The following is a 21,314-nucleotide window of genomic DNA, read 5'->3' on the forward strand; positions in this document are numbered from 1 at the left end:
AAGGAGTGCACAGCCTAAATTGACCATGATCATGACTTTCCAAGCTCATCAGCCTAATTGAAGCATCCCTTTCATGGCTGCCAACAGAGTGGCACCACTGTCTTATACATGGATCCTCTGTGACCAACAGGCTTCCTGCAGCTCCTGCTGCCTGAAGAATAGCTTGCTTGCCTCTGCCAGAAGTACTTGTGTCATGAATGACCAGTAAACACATTCCTAAATGCTTGCTGCTGGCTAATCATAAGCACTTCCTTCTTGTTCCTCCTTCCATGAAAATGCCTGACAAAATCAAAAAATACTCATGTCCTTTTAAATTTGGGGATTTTTTTTTTCACTTTTCTTTTAATTGTTTTAGTGGCAATCTGGTAGCTTCAGTTTATGGTTTTGGCAGGAGCCAGCAACATTTCTCTGGAAATCTTGGGCTTCACAGGATACATTTGTATGACTCCCTGAAAACATGACATTTCCCATTAAACTATCTGTTCTTTTAAAGCAGGAAAAACAACATGTAATTTGATTCAGGAAAAGGTTTTGTTAGAAATATTTTGATGGACTCCACATGTGCCTCTGCAGTGGGTTCCCTGCACAGCAAGACCACCCACTACCTGCAGGATGCAGTAGCTGCAGTGGCTTTGTCACAGTGCTGGGTCTTCTGCCAAATGCCCAGGCAGTCTCCAGCCTGAGCCAGGCACAATACTTCCAAATTATGGCAGGTTTTATTAGGCTGAGGATCAGTGCTTGGGTCCCTCATAAGATTTTCAATGTGTTCTCAACGTTGTCACAGATATTCAGGGCAATCTGAAACAGCCCTTTAAGGCACAAGGCTTATTTCTTCCATACCACCCCAAATAATCTCTGCACCTGTTTACTGAAATGCCAGTCCAGACTTTGGACTTAAAGCATATCTTGTGTACAGCCCTCTTTTTGGTGCTTACATCAAAATAACTGGACAGCTACGTCGGGAAGACCTAGATTTGCTATGAGCTGTAAACTTTCTAAGCAAAGACCAATTTTCTGTCTAACGGCCCCTCCCCTTTTAGGATCTGTATCATTCCATTTAAAATAGATTCTATGTAAAGAGAGCCCTGCAATGTGTTTATTTTATTTCCTGGGTTTTCTTAGATACACAGACAGCCTGTGCATGGTTGTGAAAGGAATTTGTTTGGTCTCTTCAGATTGTCAGATTGATGGTTTTTAGTGCACTGAAGTGTAGTAAAAAAAATGGAAACTAAACTATCTGAATTGTTTCAATTTTTAAGCCTACTCAGGAAATCAAGATGTGTATCTAAAATATATTTGTGTATATTTAAAGAAACACAATAAAGCTTGTTTTTAAGATGGTGAAATTTGCTATTGACAATGCCAAACAAAACGGTGGTTCAAGGCCAGTGACTTAATTCTAGGTGACACCTCTCCTAATCCTTTATGGCTGAATCCTTCAGTTTTATCTGTGCCTCTGAGGAAATGTCTGTCAGGGCTGAAGTCACTTGCAGCAGGGGATTAGCACTTCTGCATTCTTTGGAAAGCTTCAGTAGTTCCCATGAAAGTAACAGATGCCAAGGTATTTGAGGAAACTGTGGGCAGTGAAAATCCTTACACCAGCACACAAATTCTTGCAGACCTGGGCATGTGCACACCTGTAGAGAGCACACCTGTAGCCTCTAATCCTGCCCCTTGTGCTATGTCCTGGCAAAAGCTCTGCATTACCCTCCAGCTGGGGATATTCAAGAAGAGGGGAGATGGTGCTGTTTGTTGACCCAAGGCTGGAACCACTATGTCAACTTTTTTTTTCTAAGCTCAAAATACTTGAAAAATATATGACAGAAAGACTCAAGGCATCTGCAAATCCCTGAGCTAGGAAGGTCATAAAGTGTCGTCTGACTCCAGCAATCTAAAGAAGTTTAGCTTGAGGAGCTGTTTTTAATGTGTGCATGTCATTCTGCTTTAGCAGGACAGAAGTTTGCCACTATCAGCTGCTAATACAATTATTCTCTTCTGGATTAATTGGTAGAGGTCTTGACTTTGGTGCTAAGATTGCAAATACAAGCCCTTGTGTTTTCTGGCACCCCATAGCAGAGAGCTGGCCTGCCAGGAAGGGCTAAGTACTCCAGCATGCCAGCCTGGGATTCAGTACTTTTCTATGGCCTGTGGTATTTCTGAGTATCCCACAGCCCTGGCTGCTGTGTTCTGGCTGACCTTCAGGACACGTCTTTGTTACTCATCAGTTACTAAGAGGATTTGGGGAGGTGTTACTGACTAGTTTCAAGGAAAATTATAGTTATCTTGTTACATTCAAGTCTGCCAGTTTTCATGAGACACCAGTTTTGTTAGGAATCCTGCAAGTTCTGTTGAGGGAAAAAGAAGGGAAAAGCCAGATTGTTGGATATAATGTCACTGAGCTTCCTAAGCAGAGACTAAAGAGGTGGTGTCACCCTTAGTGCAGTGAGAATTGGCATGGATTTTTTTAGGAGCGTGTTTAGGATTCAAAATAGGAGCCCTGAATTTCAGAAATGCTGAGCACATCCGAAACTCTTGATGAAGTGAGCCCCTTTGAAGCCAGCTGGAGCTGCTGGGAGCTTGGCCCTTTTGAAAAATGGGATCTAAACTCCCCTTTAAAGTGCTCCTAATGTTAGTCACCTGTTGTTGAAAGTGTTGACCTATGTGTGCTGGCATCTGGAACAACCTCCATGTTAAAAGACTGTTTGATGGAAAGAGGGGGATATAATCTCCAGTGCTAAAGGGAAAAATCCTGCTCTTTTTTTTTTTTTTTGAAAGTGTATTCTCTGATAAGAAACACTGAGACAGTTTCGTCCCCCTCTTTTTCGGCCTCTCTTTTTTTCTTGAACACTTTTGTTTCAGGTTCTGTGTTATATGGTTTTGGCCTCCAGTTTCTATTTGGTGCCTCGAGGTATAACAGAACTTTGAGAAATTTTCAGTAATATGGAGCAAAGGCAGGATGACTGAGGAAAAATGTGCCTCAGCTTTCTGAAAAGGTTGTTCCAGTTTTTACCCAATGTCACAGTAATGATCTAGCCATAAGACAGCCTTGGTCTAACTTGCTGTTTGAATTCACTATGTTTTGATACAAATAAGTATCTGATGTGTGTGCAACCTAGTGTAAATTTCTGATCCCTTGTTCTGCTTTTCAAGTTGCCAGAGTGACCTGCAACAGCAGGGTGGACTTCTTCAAACAGTGGGAATGAGGTTGTGTAAGGGGAGATGTTGTTGGGACTACAGTGGTTTGGGAGATGGAAAAGCCCACAGTAGGTGCTGCCTCTACCCAAACTGAGCAGAAAAGCTCATAAATCACAGGACCTAGGTGTCAGGGCTGATAGATGTCAGAGCTGATGAACCTGACTGAGGACTTCTCCATAGAATTTATTGTAGTTCTGCTGCGCGTTGCTGGCTTTTTGCCTGCCTGCTGCTACTGAGTCCTTGCCTAGGGGTTGAGAAGAGGAAAAGCTGCCTCTTTCTTAAGTGTACTGCAATCAGAAAGCTGTTCTTGATGGTGTCTGCTGCTTAATTTTTTAGGTGACTCTGAAAAACAGTGGCCTTTCTTTTGCAGTTACTAGTGTGCTCAGGTTCTTTTCCCTGTCTTTATCCCAGACAACAAACTGGAGCCATCTCCATGGCTAGAGGCTAATTCAGCAGAAGCACAGGGAGTGGGACTCCCTAAAATCAAGAAAAAGCAGGGAAGGACAGGATACAAACAAATACTAATTAAAGAAAAACATAACTATGTTATGTTTCTCCTAACTGAAGAAAGAAAAGGAATCGTTCAGTTTCAAACAAATAAGTCAGATCCCTGTTTCACAAATCTGAGGTGAGTTGAAGTGCTCTGGAGCTGTTTGCAGGGAGGGAGGATTATGGTTGTTAGTATTCTTTGCATTATGTTATTAAATGTAAATTCCTGTCTCTCATATAAGGTCCTAGTTAGACCCTAGAATTAATGAACCAAACAAAGGATGAAACGTGAAAAAGTTGAGAGGAGAAGATCTGCAGCTGTCTTTGTGTAATTTTTACTGAGAGCTGGTATAAATGGAAGAAAAATCCAAGGCAGCAGTGGCACAGCACATTTTATCTCACACCCTGTGATGCATATTAGTGTTGTTTCCCATAGTGAGCCAGAAAGAGCATTTACAATTTTAGAAAACACTGCATAATGGCTCTCTGCAAGGAAAAGAAGGAAGCCTGCAACTGCCAGCACTGACACTTGGTGTTTTCCTGCCTGCCAAATTGCTGTTCTGGAAGCTCTGTTGTGGACACAATTTTTCTGTTCCGCACTGGTAATTTTGAATTTGGCCTTAAAGTTTTCTTCAATAAACAGAGCAAATAAAACTCACTAATTATCATCACATCACCCCAAGGCAGGTAGAGAAGGATACCATTTCTGCTCCCTTCAGTTGTCATAACACTACTGAGCATGCTATCTGCCTGGTTTGGAGGCAGGGATGGAGCACAAGTTCTCTGGAAGCCATTCAGGACAAGTGATCTACTAGTTTGATCACAACCAGGCAACATTTTAGTTGTGTTAACAGCTGGCAATTGAGGGATGAGATGAAATTTCCTGGGTGCTCCATTTCAGACATTCTATGCTGCAGGCTTCTTCTCTGATGAAAGGTTTCACCAAAAGAGCATTCAGAAAACCACAGTGTGGCCTTTTACACAGCTAAGCATTTTCCAGAATTAAAAAAAAAAAAAAATCAAAAAGGCTTTTCTTACAACAATGTACCTTGTATTCATCAAGAGCCTGCTGTGTGCAGGTTTATCCCGTTTCTACAGAGAGACCAAATACACAAAGTGCTCTTGATGGACATGAGTGATTTTAGATATGCCAGATTTGTGTGGCTCTTATGGACCATACTGCTGAGCAGCAATCCTCATTAGCCTCCCTTTCCCACCTTTGGGGAATAGTAGGCACAGTGAGATTTACTAACAGTATGTTTAATAAAAGGCTGGAAAGGGACAGGGATAAGCAGATCTTAGACACTTTTAAATTGTGTTTAAAAAATTGCCATTCAGCTTGAGCTGGAAGTAAGAGTGGCTGGGAGCAGCAGGATGCCTTTAGGTGCAGTTGTGTGCACAAGCAGAGAGGTGAGAGTGACACACATTGCACTGGAGGGACAGGGACATTCATCACTCTTTGTTACTCTGGAAAACAAAGCCAAAATGGCAAAAAGGAGGGTGAACACTCCATTTAACAATGAAGGGGCTGCAACACAAAGCCAGAATGATGCTCATTCAGTGCCTTGAAAAGCCCAGCAAAGCCTCCCCTGAAATCTGCATCCTTGAGTTTTCTCTTTTCTCCATGGTTCATAATTGCTGGGGTCAGGGAGGTGGTTGATGAAGGTGTAATATTCCTGATATAACAGATGGAGTTCTTTGTTATTTACTGAGCAACACTGAATAGTGAGAGGCACAGTGGAGGCAGGGCCAGCTGTGAAGCTTGACCCGGGCATTGCAGAGGGACAGCAAAGGAGAAAACACCCTCCAGCTCAAACATAATAAAGTATAGATGGACAATGATTGCTGTTTCTTTTCTCAGAGCCCCAACAGCAGCAGGCTGGGAGCTTATACCTGTAGAGCCATACAAGAAGGCAGCATAAATATTGGATGTGATAGAATCCAGCCTGATTAAAAGGGTCAGCCCACATGGATATTGAAGAGGAGTCAAACAGAATCCTTGTTTCACAGACAGCTTCAGTTTCTAAATGAGGCAGCATTTATAATGTTACTAAAATATAGCAGTAAACAGAGTACATGAAGGTTTGACAGTCACATTAGCAAAGAGCTACGATGAAATGACTGGAAAGAAGAAAAAAAACAACACTGGCTAGAAAACACAGCAAGAAAACAGGAAGTAGTTTTGACAGATAAGACAATGCAACTGTTGGTCAGAAGAGCTTTGTCTTTTTATTTTTCTTTTTTCCTTTTTTTTTTTTATTTTGTTATTGCAGGTGAAAAATGGTGCCTTCCAATTTTAAACAGAGAAACTTGGATTTTAACATGCCTGCCTGATTCTCTCAGAGTCTCATGATTAGGGGAAGCATATTTACAGCTAAACTCAAAACAATAAATTCTATTCAGTGGGTAAATCCAGATTGTTCAGAATAGCTGTAAAGTGGTTTTCATATGGCATAATGACAGAGGTGATTTTTTCAACGTATATAACACGAGTAGAAGCAACTGCTCTATGAATAATTTACAGCTAATTAATTTCTTCAGTTTGCAAATTGTCCATGGGCAGGATAGTACTTTATTTAAAGTCTTGTGGCAACACCCAAAATTGCTGAGCAGACTAGCTGTGGGAATAATGGCATTGCCATTTTGCCTGTTAAAGTAGTAGTTTTCTGGATTGTTGTAGTATTGATAACTCTTTTCTCCCTCAGATATTAACAATTATCCTGGGGCCAGGATTTCCCAGTTATTGCAAGACTTCTAAAATTGGGGAATTTTAAAGATTTAAGTTATCATGGAGTTATGTGATTACACTGACAGAACTGACTTACACATGAAATTTGTTCTTCTTTTTGTCTTAAAGAGGGTCGCTGACATTATAACAAGCTAGAAACTAATAGCAGGAGCCTAGGTTCCTTGTTCAGACATGTCACCTGACATCCCTTACCCACACCCAATGCCAAGGCTGGTCTCAAAGGTTGAGCTCTGCCAAGAGAACCCCCCTTGAGACACATCAAAATGAAATAAGCATCCTTAAGGTAGGCAGCTCAGAGCAGAAACTCAGTTCATGGGCTGTTACAGCTTCTAAGCCTGCACTGTTGTCTGCTTTTTTTGCTTGAAATAGATGTAAACCTTGTGCAAAGGGAGAAGGAAGATGATGAGGAGGACAAGGGTCACACTTTTTCCTTGTTAGAAATTATCAGGGGTTTGGAAAACAGATGTCCAACCTCTGTACTTGGGCAGTTTGGAAATTGATGCTGAGGTACCAAGAGCTACCACAATTTCATGTCACTCTTGTAAACAGTATGTGAATCTAGAGGGGGGGAAAATATCACATTTCTCTGGAGAAAATGATGTATTACTGTAAGCACATGGAAAAAGTAACAGATTGCGACTATTAAGGGGGAAAAGGAAAAGATGAAATAAGAGTGCAGAGATTTCTATCTTGCTGGTATATGCTCCCAGCATTTGAAAGGCTGGGAGCCCTGGTTGCCCACAGTTGCTTAGTGCTGGCCTGGTTGTGTAAGCAGCTGTGTAACCAGTCAGCAAAGGGTTCAGGTGATGAGCTGCAGCAGGAGTGCAATTGGAAATGGGAATTGATATTGCAAGTGGTATCTCCTGGGCTCCCTCCCCTTCAGGAGCTCTCAGCTGCTGCATGGAGACCTGAAATCCTTTGCTTGTTTGTGCTGTAACCTGAAGTAATCCAATCAAGGGGGAGGCCTCATGAATAAATGGGTTGTCAAAGGAGTTTCTGGTATTGATCAAATTTTGCTGGTGATGTGAATTGGGCTGATCTCAGAGAGGCACTTGAATTGACTGCACAGCAGGGGAGCTATTTTGGATAATACCCTTTCCACATGCATGGCAGTACAGTGAATGTGCCTGTGTTCTTTCCACAGTAATAGCGAAGGAAGAAATTAAATTTATATTAACTGAATTTGTAAATCCTCCCACAAATGGGATGGTGTACTGTGCAAGCCTCCTCCCAAGATTTGCAGCAGTGCTCAGCTTTGTAAGAGTTTAAAATATCTTCTGCCTACTTGGCCCCTCAACATTGTCTCCCACTATCATTTTCTTGCTGACAATATCCAACAATAAACATACCAGTGTAAAAAACCACTGATACTGCAACAATGCCCTCCTAGAACGGATGGGGAATCAACATTTCAAATGTGGAAAGGTGAAAAAGCAGAACAAAAGCAACTCTTCTGACAGTATTTATGATGCTAAACCTCTGAAAAAAGTAATTTTGCAGATCTGTTGATGCTGTTATTACTCTTCCAAGCATCCTTATAGACTTGCCTCCCCCTGCCCATGTCTGATTTTGTCACTCCAAATGGGACAGAACTGGGACAAAGCACATGTGCAGCTATTTACACACACATGTGTCCACAAAATGCCTTCTCTTTAATTAGCCTCCATTATCACCTCGTGCTGTGCCAATAAACCTTTGCACCTGTCAGCTGCAGGACAGATTTCTGAAATGGAAAGCGAGAAACCTTTCAGCAGCATGCTGAAGCCAGGATGTCAGCTAGTTAAAGATCTTGCAATAAGGGCTGGAAACTTCATGTGGTCATCTTCAGGCACAGACAACGGGAGAAACATATTGCCTTGTGAAGTTGTCATTGCTCCATCCCTTGAAGTGTTCAAGGCCAGGCTGGATGAGGCTTGGAACAACCTGGGATAGGGAAAGGTGTCCCTGCCCATGGCAGGGGATTGGAATTAAATGGTTTTTAGGGTTCCTCCCAGCACACTTGATTATTCTATGATTTTTCAAGATTTTGTTTTTCACAGAACTGCGTCAGATAATCAAAATGCATCACAATCTGAATGTCTGTGTGTCTTCTGTGATTAATCAGTGCTTTCATAGTCCCTCAAATTTCATATTGATTTTGCTGAGAGAAATCAGGCAGGGATTTTGAAACACCTGCTCAGTCTGGTACTTGACAAATTCCTGCCATATACACATGATTTGTGTGGGGTCACTTGGGTTTATCCTTGGTGTGAGCCAAAAGACAGGTGGGTGAGCTCTGGGAAATCTTGGGGATGTTGGTGCATAAAAAAGTCTCAGGAGCTAACCACACTCACTCCAATGAATTCCCTGGAGAAGCAGCTGAAGTTTGATGCAGGCACAGAGGGCCATTTCAGGCACTCACAGATATGCAGCACTCTCAGTCACGGATGTTTACAGGCATTTTGCTTGTGTCTGTGGGGAACAGTGAGGAAGAGGTGAAGCTGGTGATATGATGATCCACTGAAAAGCTTCTGCATGAGAAGTAAGGTCTGTTAAAGAGATGGTGACATTTCCAACACTGTGAATTCATCTGTCCCCCATGCTTGGTAGGGCCATAGGTCAGGCATTGGAGTAGGCTTCCCAGCAAAGTGGTGGAATCTCCAACCCTGGAAGTGCTCAGAAGGTGAGTGGCTGTGGCACTTGAGGACATGGTTTTGTGATGGACGTAGCAGTGTTGGGTTAACAGTTGGACTCAGGCTTAGGGGTCTTTTCCTACCTTCATGATTCCATGATTCTGTGATTCTCTAGGTAGTGTGCCAGAAGTTGCCAGTGAAAATAGCATTGCCATCACAGTGAGCAGGGAGGAAACTAAATTCCCCATGACACCATTGGCTTGCAGATCAAATTAGAAGGAAAAGTGGCTGAAAATTTCAGTGGTAGATACATTTTTATGGACAAAGTAAATGTAGTACAGTCCAGTGGCCTTAAAGGCTCCACTTTAGAATTCCACAGGAAAGAGAAGGAGGTTTTTGAGGGACAGTGAAGGTTTCATCTGTGTTGCTGAGGGGGTAAATTATTTCCCTTTAAGAATAAAATGTTTTTGAAATATCTGAGTCCTTACTATGTTCTGCTGTCTCATCATAACCACCCAAAAGCCTGGATCTCTTAGTGACCACTTCCCTGATATCCTGTAGTTCAACCACAGCATGGGTGCAACAGGCTTTGCAGCAGCCACAGAAGCAGAGAAGTAGCATGATGGATTGTAAATAAAACTTGGCTTCTTAGACAATGGCAGAATGGTAGAACTCTGCCTAAAACAGTAAATCCTTTTCTATTCCTTTTCAAATATTGTTAAGAGTTTGAATCTAAAGCTTCCAGACAAGCCTGAGGCAGAAGAGATAAAACTGTTGCGTTACAGTGATAAAATGTGTTTTTCTACATTTATGTTCTAGTTTGTGTGTGACTACCCAGTGTATTTGACCTCACATTGTATTTACTTTCCTTCTGCTAGCTAGGGAAACTTTATAACTGTGATTAAGTCCCCATCATATGTTCATTTTATGAGCAGAAGGGGTTCCTTTAAAGTGATGAGAAAAGAATAGTGGGGAGGCAGAAGCACACACCACGATGTGGTTTTAACAATCCCAGATTAAAAAGACCATGAATTGCTAAAAGTATTCAGGCAGTTATTTTCAAACCATGTCCCTCCCCCTGTATCCTCTGTCTCCTTCTCCAGTGGGTGCCACTATACAGCAGTGGAGTCTAAAAAGGTAAGAGCATGCCAGAAGGAAAACAAAAAAGCCAGGCATGAGGGGTCTGAGAATTGGATGGTAATCAGGTACTGTGAGTATTGATTTTTCTCCTTCTTTGGCTTATATTATAGGGATACAAGGGCAAGAGGAAACTCTTGTGGAGACTATGAAAACTGACCTTGCAAGTCAAGCAGCAGATGTTTCAAATAAGGATGGTATGTTGTTCTATTGTTTTTGATTCATTTTTAAGGTAATGGTTTTAAACGCACAAAAGGCATGATTACATTATATATTAGTAAGGAATTGTTTGCTAGGAGGGTAGTGAGGCAGTGGAACAGGTTGCCCAGAGAGCTGTGGATGCCCCATTCCTGGAAGTGATGCAGGCCAGGCTCCTGGGGCTTGGAACAATATGGTCTGGGGGAAAGTGTCCTTGCCCATGGCAGGGGAGTGCAACTAGATAGTCACCATCTCTACTGTTGTGTGAGTCTAGTGCAAGTAACTTTCGGTGCTGTAGCCCTGCTTTTCAGGCTGATTGGGTTAATTGGTTCAGTTGGTGTGTTCCATGCTGCCTGCCTTTTAACTAAGTGACATTTTAGACCCACTGTAGTTTTGGGCTTGATATCAAATTGGCCGAGAGGTTTGGGGTCTAACACAGCAGGCAGAAGGTATTTCTGAAAATTTCTGTGCTAGTGCCCAACTCCATCAAGGGGAAACATTTGGCAGCATAACCACTCTGAACTTGTATGTAAGTTCTCAGCTCTGATTCCCTTTCCTCCTCCTTCAGTATCCAGGTATAGCTCAGTCTGGCAACAGATGGATGTTCTCTCCCTAGGACTTTTACTGTTAATAGAACAACCACAATTTAGTTGACTCAACAGCAGTTCCAGTCAGGTTTGTGGACATAATCAACCCAAAATTCCTGACTTGGAAACAATATTCCTCCAGTATTTACCTCTGTGACTGATGACCCACCTGTGGCAAATTCCAGCAAGGACTGAGCTCTAGGATGCTACTCAAAATCTGCAGTGTGTACCATCCTTGTAAACAACAAACAATTGACCTTCTTGACTTATCCTGTGTGTAAAGAAATGATGGCTGGAATCAGCATACTGGTGCTTAGGTTTTGGTGAAGCAGACCCTTAATCACTCCTCTTGGTCAGCTTTTGTAGTGTAACAGAGTTACCTACAGGGGTCTGTTGGGTTTTACACAAATTGGGCTTTTTTGCTGCCCCAAACAGCAGTGTCTTTGAGATGGGGGGTCCAATCCTCATTTTATACCCACAGACTCCTCTCTTAGTGAAGGCTATTTTTTAACTCTTTCTTTAACCTCCTCAACATTGACATAGTATAAATTCAAGGCACACTTTTTAACATCTCAAAGACAAACAGGTTATATTCTTTTTGCTATTAGTTACACAAAGAATCTGATGCTGATTTCCTTTCTCTGGTGTCAGATTGTGCTGCAGCATTTGAATCAGTGACTGATTAAATACTGGCCTGTAAAGAAGTTTGCAAGCACAGGAAAAGCAAGAGTGCATAATGAATTTTCTTTTTTCAAAAATACTGGAGATTATGCTGTTACTAATAGAAGAGCAGAATAAAGCCAAAGCAGCCTTCTCGACTCATCCTTTGAACAAACAAACCAAAAAGTCATAACACATTACAACATTTGGATTGTAAATCCATGGGATAGTTTGTGCTACTTAGTAAAAACAAATCCAAATTTACCAAAGGAATATCTTAAGGGATTTCTGGCTGGAAAGAAAAGCAATTGCATAGCTGTTTTACAGTACAGCAGGATCAGCTAGTGGTTCCTGCAATGAGAACCTTGATAGGTTTCTCTGTTTCAAATCTTGCTTATCTTGTAAGGTCTTCTACATATGACTCATCTTTTACTTTTCTTTTCTTTGAACTTTCTAAGTTATATGAAAGGACAGGAAAACTGTGTTTGCTTAGGCTGTGGAAGAGTACTTCACTTGTCAGGGAAGTCTTTGTTTCTAGACAGCCTAAGTTGCTATTAGGGTGTTTTTCCTTGTGGACATATACTGCATGTTTAAATGAAAAGAGAGGAAGGATCAAACTCATTCCCTTTGAGAGTAATTTTTATTTAAATTGCCTATTTTTTGCTCTGGTCCCCTTCTTTCCACCCCAGGAGATCTCATCACTTCACAGCTGAAAGAACAACATATATCACTGCATCCCCCTTGGCAGCCCAGCTCTTGTGGTTTAATTTAATGTACAATGCACAGTGAAAAGTGCATTAGAGATGCAGAGAGTGTAGACAGCTTAGGTGGATCTCGATATTCTTTCATCCAGTGGGCACATCCATGAGAGTGATATATTTGAGAAATTACTAGTATTTGAATCCTGGGCCTGATTGTCCATCAGGAAAACTGTCAGAAGGGGCATCTGTAGCCTGGATGGGGCCATGGATACAGATGCATATTTGTCCTGCCAGTTCCCATCAGCCACCAGAGCAAAGACCCCTGCATATTAAATTTCTTGTACCCAGGACAGATTTGCTGATTAGATTTTTTTTAATGATGGCAAACCTCACCATTGGTGATTGGGCTCCTAGATGGCATTCTCCTGACAGCAGCCTTCTTTTTTTCTTGGTTTTTTTTTCTTTTATTCCTCTTTTTTTCTTTCCTTATACTTTCTTTCTTTTACTTTTTCTTTTTTTTTTTCTTAATACCACCGAAACTGTAGAGATTACTAAGGCTGTTTTTAGTTTCCAGCTTGTATTAGACAGATCAAACTTTTCACAGTGGGGTTGCTCAATCACCTTTTTTTTTTATTTCAAGCCTGTGGAAAGCTGCACCCTGATTTAAATCAAAACACTAGTATTTTGGTGTCATCTGCCATCCAGATCAACAGCATAATATCCTGGGCTAAAGAAATGCACTCACCCTCTTGCAGACAACTTTAGCTTGGATCTCCAGTCTCCATTTGCCTGTCTTCTCCACTTAGATGCTGTGCTGTCACTCCTGGCTAGCTGACCTTTAAGCTAAGTCTTACAGGGATGAGAAGTAATGCTGCACTGCCAAAGCACATCCCCCTGGTCAGCAGCAACCACAGTGCTGTGATGGATGGCAATTACTTGCTGGGTTATATCTTCTCCTCTTGCAGGGAACTTTCTTGATATTGGGGGGGAAATCCCTGCCTGGTCATAATTTGAGAGCTGATAATTTTGGGCCCCAACAGGTCGAAATTTAAGAGAAATCAGACAGAGAATATCCATGTTCACACAGAGATTCCTGATGCCTGGCATAAAAAGCCATTCATGAAGGTGCAGAAGGAGGTGCAGAGAAAACTGAATTTAGGACATGTGCACCTCTTTGCACTCCAGGTTCTTCTCTGAGTTGTTGGCATATTGTAGCATATTATGGGGAGGTCCCATAATGTAGCATATTATGGGGAGGTCCCACGAGACTGCTCAAGTGAGTTAGCAGTTTTACACCTCTGAAAGCCTTGTTTATCAGAGAGAAGTCCCATTTCAGCTTGCAATGTAGAACACCCAGGGCTAATGATGCCATTCTGACACCCTCTCGAGCTGGGAGGCACTGAGGACTGGCAGTCACATCCCCACCATACCTGGTGGCAGCTTTTCTGTGTGTTCTTGTGATATGTGCTTCACTGCTGTGCTGTTTTCCAGCTAAGGAGAGAACTGTGTGGGTGGCCTCACAGCCCATATGTTGGGGTTCACTCAGTGGTCTGTAGAAGCCAATCCCTCAGTCAGACCTTCCTGTCTCTACTAGACCTCATGCAAGGAGTTGAGCTCCATCAAAAACGTGTAGGAGAAGGCTCATCTGCAGTGCTGACAGAGCCTAACCACAGCTTTCAAGTCCAGATTTGTTTAGCAGGAGTTCTCTGTGTGAGTGAAGGCTGATGGTATTTTCAGCAAATACTGCCAGTGATGCTGTCAGGCATGATGAGGCTGGGAGAGGAGGCTGTTGGCAGTGTGCAGCAGCCTTCCTTCAGTGGTTTTTTTATTAAGCATCCTGTCTTTGCTATGCAAATACGGTTAAAGAACACAACCTTGCTAAATGTGATGCACATCAGAGCACTGTAATCAGGAGAGGATACTCTTCTCATTATTAATCACATACATCCAGGAAGGCATTACAGTATCTGCTCTGCATATGGATGATGAATAATTTACAAATAATTCATCAAAACCCTAAAAGGTACATTGAAATTATATTGATTCAGAAGAGAGATCGTAGTGCCTGGCTGGAAGTATCATCATTACTGATCTGAGGTTTTTCCCCCTCCCCTCTCCCACCTTGTCTTAATTTCCAAATCTCCTTCTTGTGTTTGAGGTTTTTCCCTGTCACCCATGTCAAATGACTCATAATCTGCAGGTGATACCACAACACAAAGCCTGGTTAAAGAAAGAAAAAAAAGGTTTTAATATGAATAGCTTCATTCAAATTCAGTGCCGAACAAATACTAGATACTAGTCTTAAAATTGCAGATATTTATGTTTAGCCTCACTACAACCAATCACACCTGCCATTGTTTAGATGATAGTTTTGACAAATGTCATGTTGAAATGAATTTAAGCCTACTATTAAATTTTTTTTTTAGTAATTTTAAATGAAAATAAGGTTGGCTCTGTAAATGGATCTTACACTAACAAGCTATTATTGCAGGAGTATAGTGACATTGCCTCTGAATCCTCCCCTAGGTTCCAGCAATTTGCAGTTCAAGAGCTTCTGGAAGCAGCATCTCTCTAACTGAGATGGCATCAAAAGTGTCACAGCTTGACTCCTGCAATTCAGGGACATAGTTTAGTGGGACTTGGCAGTGTTAGGTTTTTGGTTGGACTCAATGATCTCCAAGGTCTTCTCCATGCTGAATGACTCTGTTATTCTGTGGAGACAGGCATATGTTCCTCCTGTGGCTCAGCCCCAAGTCCTGCCAGGGGTGTTGTCAGCAGCCAGTGCTTGAATCAGAGGGTCAAGATTTGAGTCTGAGGGTCAATACCACTTTGTATCGACCTGTATCTCTGCCTGTGGCCTACAGAGAGAGGTGGAGGTCATTTTGGCCTTGAGCTGGACTCCTTGGTCAGGTGCCAAAGTCAGACTGGGTGGATGGGGGCCAAAGAGAGTATCTGGAGCCAGAGGCTTGCATTTCTAGTAATGCTAAAGCCTGCACACTTGCAGGACTGTTTGCCATGTTGTCCATGGAACTCCAGGTTAGGATGGGCCCACTAAGAGACCTATTTGATTGCTTAAGTGATTTCTTAATGCAATAAATGTCCCTTTTGGTTTAGAAGCAGTTATTACTCCACATGACAAACTTAATGAGTTTGTCATGTGGAGTAATAACTCATGAACAGAGTCTAATGACCACCTCATTTCTTTTTCAGCTGAAATGAATAGTCAAGTTGAAAGTATAAATGATCCAATGGAAACAGAGCGGGAAGCTTAAGTAACAGGTAAGACATTTATGACTATTTTTCTCCCCTATTTTCCATACAGCTTGTGTATGAAAAATTGCTTTTAAAAGACCTGAACTGAAGTTAAAATTTGCCAAACATAAAAAATAAAATTTATGAAGACAGAATACAAAGGAGAAGTAATTGTCTAACATGGCCCATATTACATCATAAACAGAAAGACTTGATTTGTCAAGCAAATATTACAGCAGCAATCTGCAGCTGTAATGGGTTTAGGTAGTGCATGGTCATAGATCATCAGAAGGTAAAACAGCACTGAGATAAGGAACAGAAGAATAACTGAGCAAACAATATTTGGCATTGTTTTGCAAAATGACAGGCAACTTATACTGGCTGGAATCAAGCTCAGTTCTGTATAAGCTCTGTTCTGGGGACAAAAGGTTCATATCAGGAGAGGTTTGTTGCCCTTGCTCTCCAGTACCTAACATCTCTTGCAGCAATACCACTGAGAAACAAGGCAAAGTCTGAGAACTGCCTTCTCGCACTCTGCTGCCTTTTGGAGGCTTTTTTTGGCTTTACACACTCATTGATAGTGCTGTGGCTAGAGCAGTGGTGGCTGTTGAGGAAATGTTTTCCATAGGCATAAACAGCATTCCTTCTAGACTAAAATGAAGCATGTAGTGGGAAGACAGAAGTCCAAGGCTCATAGCTAACAAAAAGAAGCAGTAGCCATTTCCACCTCAGAAGTAGTTTTCAGTGCACACTGCATCCCTTGGTGTAGGGCTTTTGAGAAACACCAATAACATCAACAGCAACATGCTGTATTTACACTTGTAAAGGGGTTCTATGTAGCACAAGAGCAAGCTACACACCAGTGGGAGATTTAACACAGAGATTTAAAACACAAGGTCTTATTACTGAACGTGACTCTTGGTCCTTATTGTACAGGCAATGTGCTACTGTACTGCTGGAGTGAGAAGTAGCCCTGATGGTGTCCCATTTAAAAAGTACTGAAGTAAAAATGGGATGCACCCCCAAAATATTAATTAAAATACAGCATCCATAACTCTTCCTCCCCCTCCCTTAGCTTCTTGCTCAATCAAAAAAGGAGGAAATAATGAAATCCTCACAGTTAAAAAAAAAAATCAATATGTTAATGCACTTCCTCTGTTTAAAAAAGGTATTTGAATATTGCAGTTTCTACGTGGCCCTTAGGAAATCTGTGTCTCATGCTGCATTTTCCCATAAAAATCATTATCTGTGAATGTTTTGGGCTGGAGTCATTTTTGCCCATGAATAAGCCACCAGTTAATAAATATCTTCAGTTCCACTGCAAGATGTGGCTTTGCAGGCACCTTTCTGATGCAAAGGGGCCACCTGGGCACACCATATCTTGCCCAGCAGTTCAGTGGCAAGCACAGGATCAGAGGCAGCCATCAAACTCATTGCAGCTCTCTGTCAAAGTTGTCCCAACTCCATTGCTACTGCTTTGATTGCTAGGAGTGATCCCCAGGGAGGATTGATCGGCCTGTTAAACTTCAGAGAATCTCACAAGGGTCTTTTTGGAGCCAAGCAGGTCCATTTACTTGCTATTTTCAGTACTTTAAAGTGTTGTTTGTATCACCAAAGCACCTGCCAGAGCTGGGGGTCTCTGGTATTAAGCTGCTGCTTGATGGTGCTCTGGAAAACCAAGACACCCTGCTAAGCACAGGTCATTTATTCACCCAATATTAGCTGTTACACATAAGTTGTGTGACAACATTGGACAAAAAAGAAACAGCAGGCATCTGTTGCTGGAAACATGAGACCTAGGTTCTGTGCAGACACTTGAAAATTTTACCTTTTTTTTTTCCCACTTTTCTCTCCGCTGCTGTGGCGCAGGAAGGATGCAGGAAGGGAAAGACCCAAGGAAACCCTACAGGCAGGCGCTGACATCCTACAGCATCATCCTTGGCTGAAAAGAGCACACAGAGATGATCAGCGGGTTGGGGGGGGGGAGCTTGGGGGGAATGAGTCTTTGCTTTAATTTCTCTTTGTTCCTCATTCCATTTCATTCTGTAAGCCTGTTGGAAAGAATCATAACTTTCCAGGTCTAACAATGTTTTGCAATTAACCCTACATTTACAACAGTTTGTTCTGAAATGTGAGTCCCTCTCTTACATTGGGTCTCTTTTCCTCCTGCATAATCCCATCAATAGCCTGTTTCCAGGCCCACCCCTTTTCTAGCATCTTTATCTTCTTTCCCATGATCAGCCATGTCCTTAGATGTGAATAACACATGTGGCCTCAAACAGCCAGCACCCCAAATCCATCCTGCTTTTTCCAGTGAGCCCTGCACATCTCAAAAGCAGTGCTGTAAGTGTGACCTTTGGTACAGGTAGGCAACAGACATTTCCTCGATGCTGGAAAGACTGTGCATTCGAGGCATCTTTTTAAATACAGCTCCTGGCTTTAACAGCTTCACACAGTAGCTTTTGTGAGCCCTCATTACATTTTCCACTGCATATGCATGATTTTTTTATTTTTTTTTAAGGAAGCAATTAACAGTTATTTGGATAAGAATGTCTCGCCATATGTCAATTGTTCTGCCAGCAAATGCTGTGCTGAAATCTGTAGAAAAGGAACAAAAGGTTTTCATGTACATTTCCCAACTGTGCTGTAACCAAAACTGATGAAAAATACACTGGATGGAAGAGCACACAACCTGTATCCATAGTAGGATGTGCTACAAACTGCATTTTAAAGCATTGCTAAGAATAATTAGATCATTTTAAGCAAAGTAGTTGATTCTAATTTGATAATTTTGAGAAAAATAATTGATCCTGTTCCTTTTTTTTTTTTCACCCAAAAATATTCCTGTATCACAGAATAAGTATTTCATATCTGGCCAGAAAATAAAAGTACAAAAAAAAAAAGGTAAGACATATCTCCATCCTTCTGTGATCTGGGTTCATCCCAGCCAGAGTACTTTCAATGAGAAATCCTGTGCTGGAGTAAAAGCAAGTCAAGGGTGACCCAAGCATACCTAACATGGGCCACGAGAGTCAGTGATTGTTGTTAATTCAAAAGGGTGTCAAGGAGAAACAAAGACTAGAAAGGAAAACAGGAAAAACACCAGATTACACCCAGAGAGCACAGCCCCTGGAAAGGCAGCCCCCCCACCCCCTCTTCTCTGCAGGACTCCAGCATGTTGCCTTGAGGTGGGATCAGAAGGGTATTTCCAGGTGCTGCCTCCAGCGGTGTGTTCACCCAGGTGTCACTAGCTCCAAAAAGGCTCTCAAGGAGCTGCTTCATCACCTGGAGTGGATGCACAATTCCGAGTTAGATTGACTGGAGGAGTAAATGAGCTAATGGAAGTCTATTGATTGGTTTGAGAATTTTGTTAAGATTACCTGTATTTGCTAACTACAGTTCCTCTGGCTCTTCTTCTGACCAAATACCCTTGAATGGACTCCTTGTTCCCTTTGAGGTGCCTCTGATGCTTTCATTTCCCATCCTTGGGGTCATGCTTGACAGAACATGTCTTTTGGGATATGGACTTTTCTGCGTGGTCCCTTATGTGTCTGTGTATTTTCCATACTGGGGTATTATGATTGAAACAGGCTGTGGCAATAGGTAGGTCAGGAGTGGATAAACACATTGGGAGGATGGTATAACTGTGATATCTTTAACAGACTCTCCAGTCCCCTGAATGTAGTTCTGTACCTGCTTTGATTGTGCTTTTCCCATGGGCAATATTAACATCAGCCACGAATCAGATGTCCCTCTTTGTTCAGCAACTTTTGTTTTAGCAATGGAGCCAAAGGAGGCTAGATGCTAAGGTGTGGTCATTCAGAAGGAGATAAAGATTCCTTAAATGTCTTGTGAAGACTGCTGGAAGTTAAAGAAAAAAATTACCTGCGAAGATATTAGACACTCTGTAGCCTCTGACACTAATTTCATTTTGCTGTTCATTTAACCTTGGTAGGCAGTAGTGAGTTTGCCCAGTGATGTGTCAGCAAAGCATGAAGTCCAGAAAGTGTAAAGTAAGGAAACCTATGAGTTGATTAAGTCTTTATTGTACCATTTGCATCCTCGTTTGTATTCATCTTCCTTTGGGTGAGTTTTGGTTTGAGATGTTGGTGTTTTTCACTACTCATGAAGTGAGTATACTTCAGCAGCATGAGTTCTCAGCTGTGTTAACAACAGTCAATACAGTCAGTCTCTTATGTTCTTCTGGAGATTCAGAAAGGTAAGGAGCTGGCTTTGTAGAAGAGCAAGCATTAGATGGAGAATCACCCCACTGGTATTTATGTCAAAGATTTTGGTTTAAGCTCCAAATGTATTCACAGCAGGTAGTGTAAAGGGAATAGCAGCCTTTGGGTGCTGATGTTTGCATTCAACCTAAGAGGCTCTGCTTGATCCTTGTTTCTCCTTTGTCTGAAAGTGCTCACCCCTGCCATTAGGCATGATATTCCTCAGGCTGGTGACTGCTTCCATGATGAATGGTTTGCTTCCATGCAAACATCCAAAGGCAGTACTTCAGACACAGTCTGTAATAATGGGTCACTGCATCTAATTGTCATTCTTTCTATAAAGCACTGAGAAAGCCTCTCTTTGAATTAACACTGTTCTGCTTTAGGACTTGAATGAAATTATATTTAAAAAAAAGAAGAGTTTTCTCTATATGCAGTGCATGCTGGCTTTGCTTTTAAAATTACAAAATTTAACAGAGTATGTGGATCTATTTTCTCGGGGAATAGGGATTTTTATCATATTATTCATCCAGGATTTGCCTTACCCTGACATTTGTGATATAAGTTTTAAAAAAGTGTAAAAATTAAAAAAGGTAATTTTCTTGACCAAAAAAATATGTTTTTACTTCAATGCAAAGAAATGTAGAATATTGCTTGCAAAATGTCTTCTCATAGATGGTCTAGCAGTTATATGGATTAACAATATGCCCTTTTTGTTACTTTGTCATTTCCATGCTGAACTTGTCTGAGTCTCGTTACTTTCCTTGTAACTTAAAGAACTGATGCCTTCATACTACCTTGTTAAAGCAAATCGTTAATAAAGCTTGTCCTGAAGATGAGGTGATGCCACTCGTGTGTTTCTTCCCTCCTCACCATGGTGATGGTGCAGAGGTCATTTTGGTTGTCCGTGAAGGACATTTCAGTTTGGATGTGCTCTCACCAGATCCTCATTAAAATTTGCCATTTGGCAGATTCTTGTAAGAACTGGATTCCTCCAGGCAGGGGGAATTTTTAGATTTTGCAGCTCAGAGGGGAAAAGGTGTCTTGGCTGGTCTCATTGCTGTACAAGAAGTGTTACAAAACCTGTCCTGTTGCACTAAATCCCAGCATCTTATTATCTGTCAAAGAATACTCCATATATATGCAATCCATAGGGATAATAAAGAATTGTGTATGCTCAATGTTATCTGTCCTTTCTACCGTCACTTATTTAAAAAATGGATAGGTAGAGGATACTTCAAAATCTGCAAAAGAGGCTTTTTTATGTCCCATGCCACCGGCATAGGTAAAAGTGTGTGTACTGACCCAACCTTACTCATCTCAGCCAAGGCTTTCATCAGCAGTACCTGTGGCTGTGTGGGTTCAACACTCTCCAGCAAATGGCCTCCTTCGAAATTTCACCTTTCCTTGCAACCCTTGGACTGCCAAATGGAAGGGGACAAGGTGGAGAAGATGCATGGCAGTGGGGAATGTCTGCCTTTGTGCTGGATGCAGGCTCCAAATGTATGTAT

At 41.7% G+C, this 21,314-nt stretch overlaps 1 protein-coding gene across 6 annotated transcripts in view; it reads left to right on the top strand.

Annotated features, from left to right (window-relative positions):
* The window catches only part of MACROD2 (mono-ADP ribosylhydrolase 2), an 824,802-nt gene extending 804,160 nt beyond the window's left edge, over nt 1-20,642 (top strand). For 3 of the 6 annotated variants that reach the window (XM_085054069.1, XM_085054071.1, XM_085054072.1), the window contains exons 17-19: nt 10,296-10,379; nt 15,539-15,607; nt 17,450-20,642. In XM_085054069.1, the coding sequence (XP_084910195.1) occupies nt 10,296-10,379; nt 15,539-15,600 (146 nt within the window). In that variant the 3' untranslated portion in view covers nt 15,601-15,607; nt 17,450-20,642. The remainder of the gene's footprint in view (nt 1-10,295; nt 10,380-15,538; nt 15,608-17,449) is intronic. The other 3 variants (XM_085054070.1, XM_085054073.1, XM_085054074.1) reach the window with 3 other exon arrangements.
* Nucleotides 20,643-21,314: the final 672 nt, after the last annotated feature.

Source organism: Lichenostomus cassidix, chromosome 3 (assembly GCF_008360975.1).
Source record: "Lichenostomus cassidix isolate B80296 chromosome 3, HeHo_3.0, whole genome shotgun sequence".
NCBI lineage: Eukaryota > Metazoa > Chordata > Aves > Passeriformes > Meliphagidae > Lichenostomus > Lichenostomus cassidix.